Raw genomic sequence first — 9,045 nt, 5'->3', positions numbered from 1 at the left:
TCGGAACTGTGCGCCTCCCGGGAGCCCTCAGTTAGGGCGCAGATTTTTCCAGATCGCAGACCTCAGCCCGCGGGAGGCCTGCGATTGGAAAATACGGGCCAATATCATTCTATTTAACAGCAGCATTATGAAGAGAGTCAGTAAATGTCCTGTATGTAAAACTAAAGAACAAATGCACTAACTAAAATACCCAAATCAGTATTTTTCTCTGTAAGCAATACCACAGAAGATCAACTAATATAAAGTCTCAATTTCTTTTATTTAAAGCAGAGTGGAATCCAGGGAATGGCACAAAATATTAATGTTGCAATATAAAAAGTGGTTAAATAAGGATTTACACTCACAAACCTAGACCCCAAACCCCGTCTCCAAGCCCCCGTCCCCTGCACCGCGACCCTGGACCCCAGGAGGATTAGAAGATTGTGGTTGCAATTTTGACCCTACTTCGCTCAGCAACCTAGGCTGCATCCCATCTGGACTGGGTGACCTATTCACTTTAAAGTACTGCCAGCCTTGTTCCCATCTCCAATATTTTGATAACTAATAAATAAAAGTGTTAGAAGAAAATGGAAGTGCACAGAACGCTTCCGGCCCCTATCATTTTTCTCCCAGGTGTTTTTCGCAGCAGTGTATTCGTGTTTGATCTTCAATTCCTGGAGACTCCAGGCCAGCCCTATCTCCTGAAGGCAAGGATACTTGGTATGCACATATTGGGTTCATTCAAGAGCAAGGAAGAGCAAACACCAAAAAAAGAGAAAAGTAAAGAAGTTCACCATAAAAATATGAGTTTCGACTATACTTGGAGGGAACAGAAGGGGTGATTAATCAGCAAGGTGAATTAGTGAGCCCTTCTGGCAGTGTCCTGCCTCACCAACTTTACCTTATATTGCTTCAGAGACTTGAAAATCAAGTTTATGTGTGACAAACCCAAATGCCTCTGCACTACGATAGCATGTTTGCAGGGCAACAAATGCTGAATCCAGAAGGTGCAGCTGCAGTTAGCTTGGTCATGATACGTGGCACTGACATGGAAATGTGTGGGGATCCACTTCAGGTGGGAGGCAGCAGTGGTGGAACCAGCGAGAGCATCCTCGGTGACACTCCACCCATGTAATTATCGGCTCTGTGCTTTGATGACTGGGAGGGTCGCTAATGTGGCAGAAGATGCAGAGTGTGTCGTTTTTTTCTTCTTTTCCCTCACAGCTTGTTCTTACTAAATGCTCCCCAGGCCTTTAATCCCTTCGGGCATCCTCGTTGATGGCGCACATGAGCTGACAACCACGCAGCTTCAGGAGGCTCTGTGCCATTGTCTCGGGTGTCGGAGTTCGTGAGGAAGCTGGTGGTTGTGTGTAAGTGCCATTGTTTTCTTCCATTGCGGCCCGTGAGGTGTCTGGTTCTCCCACTGTGACAGGCCATTGGTAAGAGGGCTGCTTGGGTGAGGAAGGAGCAGTGGTGTGCAGGCAGGCGTATGTATGATCCAAGTGCTCAGGAGATCACGAAGTAGGATTATCGTCAGACAGGGACAGTGACTGTCATGAATCTTATCATTCATGAAGAAATGACTCATGAAATAACACTGGGCAGCCAGCTGGTGGCACCGTCCAAGGAGTATAAATACTCGGGCGTGGGCCCAGCTTGCCCAGGACGTTTTTGTAACCAGGAACTAGTGATGTAACTAGAATCTCATGGTTGTGAAACAGTTGATTAAAGCCTTGTTTTATACTCAAATCAAGTGCTTAGTAGTTTTCTTACGTCAATTTAATCAACTGTGTATCGGCTCTGCACTCTGAGTGATTTTGGGAACAGCCAGCTACGACTTCAGCTGTAGAAGGGAACTCCGACGTAGTAATCAATCCATCATGGACAAACTACTCAGACCTGCTCATCTTGACCTGGACCCGAATTCACCTACAACTGCTAAGGTATGAAAACACTGGTATCATACCTTCAGCAACTTCCTCAGGGTGTGTGGTGAAAATGTTCCAGATAAATTGGAGATGCTTGCCAATTATGTATCTCCTCATGTGTTCGACTATATTGAAGACTGTGTAGACTATGACTCCGCTATCCTAATATTGTAGCGACTATATGTTAAGGCCCCAAACAAAATTTTTGCTCGGCATCTACTGGCCACAACTCGACAACAACCCGGGCAATCACTTGACAAATTCCTTCAAAAGCTTCGCAGGCTCATCAAGGATTGTAATCTTAAAGCTGTCACAGCTGAGCAGTACCAGCAGGAATTAATTTGTGATTCCTTTATTAATGGGATTGCATCTCCCTTCATACGCCAGCGTTTGTTGGAGAATAAAACCCTTGAGTTACAGGCTGCCTATGACCAGGCATGTTCTCTGGACTTAGCAAAGAGGAATGCAGATACCTATCTTTTACCATGTGCACAGGCTGCTGCTATCACTTTTAGTGACTCCTTCGATAGGCCTCGGGCGGAAGCCCTCACTGATGATGACTCTAACCTAGCTGATGACAACACTATCCTAGAAGCCTTCACTGATGACGACCCTGCCCTAGCGGCATCTTGGCAATCTGGAAGGAAGTGTTTCTTCTGTGGAGGTGCATTCCACTATAGGAAATTTTGTCCTGCTCGTAACGTAACCTGCAATCACTGCAGTAAGAAAGGTCACATTTCTAAGGTATGCCAGTCAAGAGCCTCTGTTAGTAAGAAAGGCCACTTTTCTAAGGTATACCGGTCGAGAGCCCCTGTTAGTTTTGTAGCTACTATCTATAAAACTGCTCCTCCCCCAAGAGCCACTACTAAGATTACAGCTGCTATCTATAAAACTGCTCCTCCCCCAAGAACCACTACTAAGGTTACAGCTGTCAAGGGTAAAACTGTTCCTCCTCCCATCACAGCTGTTTTTCCCCAAAGTCTGTCCCATGCAGCCACGAAGGTTTCGGTAAATGGACACATTTTGAGTGCAGTAATTGACTCATGCAGCTCTGACAGCTTCATTAGTGAGCGGGCTGTCAGTAAGTTAAAACGGCATATTTACCCCACGGACAGGGAAATTGCAATGGCTCTGACGACACTGACCACAACTCTTCCAGCTTTTGTCTTGTCGACCTTATTTTCAATGGCCGCACTTATTACTCCACCCGGCTCGGGATGCTCAAAAACCTATGCAGTGATGTGCTCCTGGGACAGGATTTCCAGAAACAACACAAAAGACTCACTTTCGAGTTTGGAGGGTCAAAGCCGGAGCTTACTATTTCCAAAGTACCGTTTTGTGCGCTTTCGGTAGCTTCGCTCGACGGGCCCTCCTTGTTTGCCAATTTTTCCCCCTGATGTAAGCCCATAGTCATTAAATCACAACGTTTCAGCCAAGATGATCTATCCTTTGTCGAGGCAAAGATCTCTCACCTTCTAGTTGACGGTATCATTGAACCATGTTCATCTCCCTGGCGGGCTCAAGTTGTTGTTGTTAAAAATCCTCTGAAGCAACACAAGAAACGTCTTTGCATCGATTACTCGCAAACTATTAACCAGTATAACGACCTGGATGCCTACCCACTACCACGCATCGATGACATAGTCAATAACCTTGCCAACTACAAGGTATTTTCAACTTTTGATTTAAAGAGCTCGTACCATCATGTACCGTTAAAAGACTCTGACAAAAAGTATACGGCCTTTGAGGCCAATGGTCAGCTTTACCAGTTTTGTCACCTTCCATTTGGGGTCACCAATGGGGTGGCCATCTTTCAACGGGCAATGGATAGCCTAGTCAAACAGGAGAACTTAACGGACACTTTTCCATATCTAGATATCACCATTGCTGGTCATGACCAGAAGGAGCATGATGCCAACCTCCAGAAATTTTTGACGTTCTCCGTCATCACAACTTAACCTTAAATGAGTCCAAATCTGTGAAATCAGTACCATCAGTCAACATCCTTGGCTACAGGGTGGGCAATGGTGTCATCAAACCGGATCCGGAGCGACATCGTCTGCTTCAGGAGCTCCCTCCCCCTATGAATCTTGGCTCTCTTCGTCGGGCACTTGGCATGTTCGCCTATTATGCGAAGTGGATACCCCACTTCTCTGACAAGGTCCAGCCCCTGCTTCACGCGAAGACATTTCCGTTGGAGGCAACGGCTATTTCAGCTTTCAACCTCCTCAAGCGACAACTGGAAAAAGCCACGCTTCATTCCATCGATGAAAATCTCCCTTTCGTGGTCGAGTGTGATGCATTGGAGGTGGCGATCTCAGCTACCTTGAATCAAGGTGGTCGACCCGTTGCAGTTCTGTCCAGAACTTTGCAGGGTAGCGAGCTCAATTACCCTCCTGTTGAGAAGGAGGCTACGGCTATCATCGAAGCACGATGTAAATGGAGTCATTTTCTCGCTTGTCACCATTTCACACTTATAACTGATCAGCGCTCCGTGGCCTTTATGCTGGATAACCGGAAACGCACTAAGATCAAGAATAACAAAATACAACTCTGGAGGATGGAATTGGCCGCCTTTGGCTACACCATACAGTATCGACCCGGCAAAAAGAATGTAGCCCCAGATACACTCACTCGTGCATTCTGCTCTTCTATGTCAACTTCGACTCTTGCGGATCTTCTACTGACTTATGCCATCCTGGCATTACCCGTATGTTGCACTTTGTGCGATCCAACAATCTCCCATTTTCTACAGAAGATGTGAAAAGAAAATGCTCCACCTGTAGAATTTGTGTGGAATTAAAACCGCAATTCTTCCGTCCATCGGATGGCTCACTCATACACTATATACAGCCTATGCAGCGACTCAGCATTGACTTTAAAGGGCCATTGCCTTCCTCAACGCGAAACACCTACTTACTTACTATGTTGGACGAGCATTCATGCTTTCCCTTTGCTTTCCCCTGTCCCAATATGCTTACTTCCACAGTGATCAAATGCCTCGATCAAGTCTTTTCCCTTTGCGGTACGGCCAATTTCATCCACTCTGATCGGGGTCCCTCCTTCATGTCAAGCAAACTCAAAAGTTATCTTTCCCAATGGGGAATCGCCACAAGTAAAATGACACTATATCATCCCATCGGTAACGGACAGGTTGAGAGATACAATGCTATCATTTGGAACGCTGTTCATCTTGCACTGAGGTCACACAACCTACCAGACCAGCAGTGGGAAACTGTGCTCCCTGACATGTTGCATTCCATCAGGTCTCTTTCTACGTCCACCAATGTCACTCCTCACGAGCGATTCTTCAGGTTCCAGCATCGCTCCACTCATGGGACATCCCTACCATCATGGTTGGCAGCTCCTGGCCCCGTGCTGCTCCAAATATTCGTCCGATCTTCCAAAACGATCCCCTTGTCGACGAGGTGGAACTAACAGATGTTAATCCCACATACGTGCACATGCGGTACCCTGATGGCCGGGAGTCCACCATTTCACTCCGAGATCTGGCTCCCTGTCCAACCGGTCCCACGAACCCAACTGATAGAGGGACCCATAGCAATGATGCCGACACTCTGCGCTCCTTTGAGGATGATGCCCTATCCGGGACATCGGGATCTTCCGGCTACTCCACCGAATCAACTCGGGGAGCTGAGCGCACCCCACGGGATGGCCACCCGAAGCCAGGACACCGGTCAATCCCCAGCTACCAAACAAGATGAAGCCAGCTCTGCGCCTGTGGGGACCCGCACCCGGAGTTACTGTCTCCCCAGTCACCCTCAGGTCGATCAAGGCGACACAGGCACTGTCGATCTACCAGTACAGACCAAGCGACCCAGGGACCAAGACACAGTCCGAGGAGATGTGCCTTCCAGCCACAAACAAAGATCTAAAAGACTGTGGCTATTCGTGGTCCATCTAATCCGCTAGATGGAAGTTGTCAGACTTCCAAATCTTTCAGGCGGGAAGAATGTCATGAATCTTATCATTCATGAAGAAATGATTCATGAAATAACACTGAGCGACCAGCTGGTGGCACCGTCCAAGGAGTATAAATACTCGGGCGTGGGCCCAGCTTGCCCAGGACATTTTTGTAACCAGGAACTAGTGATGTAACTAGAATCTCATGGTTGTGAAACAGTTGATTAAAGCCTTGTTTTATACTCAAATCAAGTGCTTAGTAGTTTTCTTACGTCAGTGACGTGATGCTGATGTCCTCACAATCCTCGGTGCAGTGTGTAGGATCACCGAAGGCAGTTGGGACAGTGGGGGCAGCTTCATCCAAAGCCACTTCATGCGAAGTGCTTGGCCCAATGGTTTCATCAAGGCATTCCATCTCATCTCCCAGTCCTTGCTGCTAGTTGTGAATCTATTGTTCTAGCCAGTTCACTCTTCACTGGAAAATCTCTGTTCCGCTGTTGGTCAAGATGTGCTGTAGCCGATGTGTGATGTCTGCAGCTATACGGTGCTTCTCACGGCTGTTGAGGGCCTGTGGCAGATCTTCAGTAACAACAACTCCAATGTCTACATCAATGTGTGGCCGAGATGATCGCCAATGGCTGTCGGGGGCAAGTCTCCACAGAGATAAACCCAAATGCCTCTGCACTTGATGCAGGTAGCTCGGCCATAATGTGTCTGCAGAGTGTACGCCTTGTCACCAGAAGTCACAGTGACTGTGTTCGCTTCCTGCTGCTTGACGCTCACTGTATACAGGTTACGATGATTTTCCCACATCTGCTTCACCGCCTAATTGGTGAACGCTGCATAGAAGGACTGTAGATCTGCAGGTGTCTCTGCAAACTGCTTGAAAGAGATCATCTGCAAAAATGTGGTATAGGAATGATCCCCATCCAGGACCTCATTGTGGAGGGCCAGCGACTCAATGCACTCCTTCATGGATGAGGAGGAGTGGGGCAGGTTCTTTATCTTGTCATTCTCCAACTTGATCCGATTATTGGTGTTATTCCCGAAAGTTAGACTGGTACTTCAGGAATATGTTACCCACATCTCCTTCTGCGGAACCCAGCTCATTGCAAGATACTCCTGCAGGGGTGGGTGAACTGCCCAATCCTATCTACACACAATGTCAGTTTCTCCTCTGAGCCTGCATGAACCATCTCCCTGCAGATGTCAAACAGTTGCTGCTTTCTAGGATGGTCTGATGAGTAGCTGCAGATCTTCCTCCTCATGTTCATTATAACATGGAATTGGCACAGTAGCACCGTGACAGCTGGGAGATGCTTCTTGAATGCATTCATCTCGTTGATGTCCTTGTCCATAATTGCTGTCTTCACCTGATCCACGCAGGATCCCATCATTTCAACAAACACACCCACGATTTCATCCAGCATCACAGCTGTCTCATTCCTCACCATGGCGTAAAACACAGCTCTGCCACTGTCGATATTGTCCTGCACCATAATCTGATACAGAGGATAGCCATACTTGTTAATCTTGTACGTCCCATCAATAAACAGCAACTCGGGAAAGGCTTCCAGCTGGGACTTCATTGCTGGTGTCATGAATGCAATGAACTGGATGCCCTTTGCTTGCAGGACAACACGCATCATTGTCCCGTTCTGTTCAATCTTTTCCAGTGTTTCACAGAGTGCATTCATGCTGTCATCACTTGCTTTGAGTCGTGTCTTTATATTTTGAATGTCGCGCAGGGTTACTAGCTTGTTGAATTCCAGCTGAATATAAACCTTCAGCTGCTTGTTCCCGGGTGGTAGCTTGACCAGCTTCTGCATCTCATCCGGGTTGAGTTGTTGTCTCCTGGCATAGAGAGGTAAATATTCCGGACTCTGGACGTGGTTGGTATGCAGAAGCTGGTGTGAGGGGACACACAGCCTGCTCTTGGTCACGTTGAACTTCAAGGCGAGGATGGCCTTGCAGCCCATGGCGAGGTATCTGGAAAATATATTGCAATGAGACATAGAGCCATCAGTTTGGGGAAGTTCTCATATAGCGCAGCCTCCCAGAGTGAGGGTGGTGGTGTTCTGATCTGCTGCTGCCCATTATCCTGGACCCTGCCAGGGAGTCCTGTGCCTTGAATCCTGGGGCTGCGACTCATGTGTAGGCTGGGTAAGCTGGAATGACTGATCCGTTCACTGCATTCTGTGTGCTGCTTGGTTTGGTCGATTGCCGTAGTGACCTGGAGGCGATGGGTTAATGGATGGCGGCCACTGTGGATGATATACTTTCCATCACTAGCGGGGCTGTGGCATCCTTGGTGCTCCCCTCAGAGTCTCCTCCAATCTGCACCGCGGAAGGAGTGGTTACTTGCATGGCGAAGTTTGAGTCATTCTGCCATTGCACAGCTCTATCATGGTGGAGCTGAGCCCTCTGTGTAATGTATGTACCTTTAAGGGGGGAACTACTTTCTACAGCTCATGTATACTGTAGTACCGGCAGTGACCACACCTGTATATAACACTGAGTAGTAATCTGTTGTTTCAGTTGCAGTTTGAACCACGTTGAGTAAACACCTGTTGTATCGTTCTTTGCAGTCCTTTTCTTATTATTACACGGACGTAACAGTGGCGACGAGCAAGTTCGAACCTACCTGCAACTCTGCATCACCTCCCAGGGATTCGCTCCTGGAGAACAGTGGAAGAAGGTCGAGTCCAGAAGCACGGGCGTCGACCACGGGCAACCGCCCAGTCATCCAGTGGAGATTTGAGCATCACAGGGGAGGCTGTCAAGAGCCAGGCTTGGCTTTCCAGTCACGGTGGTCCAGCGAAACGGGCTGGCAACAGATACTGCGCAGACCCTTCCCGGACAGCGACGGGCTAGAGCCCGACCGAGCGGCACAGAAAAAGGCCGAGCAGCGTCGATGGGGGAGAGAAAGAGGGCAGAGCACACAGGGCGCAGCTGGTGTTCAGGACCGAGCGGCGTCAATGGGGGAGAGATGCGAGAGAGAGCAGAGTGCAGCCGGTGTTCAGGGGCCGAGCAGCATCAACGGGGGAGAGAGGCGCGCAGGAAAACGCGAGGCACTGCCATTGCCACGAGGACCACAGAGAGCGGCATTGGCAGCAGCGCGTGAAACCCACAGGGCGTCGCCATTTGCCACGAGGACCGCTGAGTGCGGCGTTGGCAGCAGCACGGGAGACGCCATTTTAAGCCGCAGCGGGGA

At 48.6% G+C, this 9,045-nt stretch overlaps 1 protein-coding gene across 1 annotated transcript; it reads right to left on the bottom strand.

Annotated features, from left to right (window-relative positions):
• Positions 1-6,624: 6,624 nt before the first annotated feature.
• Positions 6,625-7,846, bottom strand: LOC147120559 (zinc finger SWIM domain-containing protein 3-like). The gene is given in 3 exon segments (XM_085984234.1): positions 6,625-6,728; positions 6,773-6,973; positions 6,976-7,846. Coding segments are annotated over 3 exon segments (1,176 nt in total).
• Positions 7,847-9,045: the final 1,199 nt, after the last annotated feature.

The sequence above is a fragment of the Somniosus microcephalus genome, chromosome 4 (assembly GCF_052327205.1).
Source record: "Somniosus microcephalus isolate GS21.2 chromosome 4, FLI_Smic_1.0, whole genome shotgun sequence".
NCBI lineage: Eukaryota > Metazoa > Chordata > Chondrichthyes > Squaliformes > Somniosidae > Somniosus > Somniosus microcephalus.
Note: the sequence above shows the minus strand (reverse complement) of the source record. Positions and strands in the feature narration are given on the sequence as shown.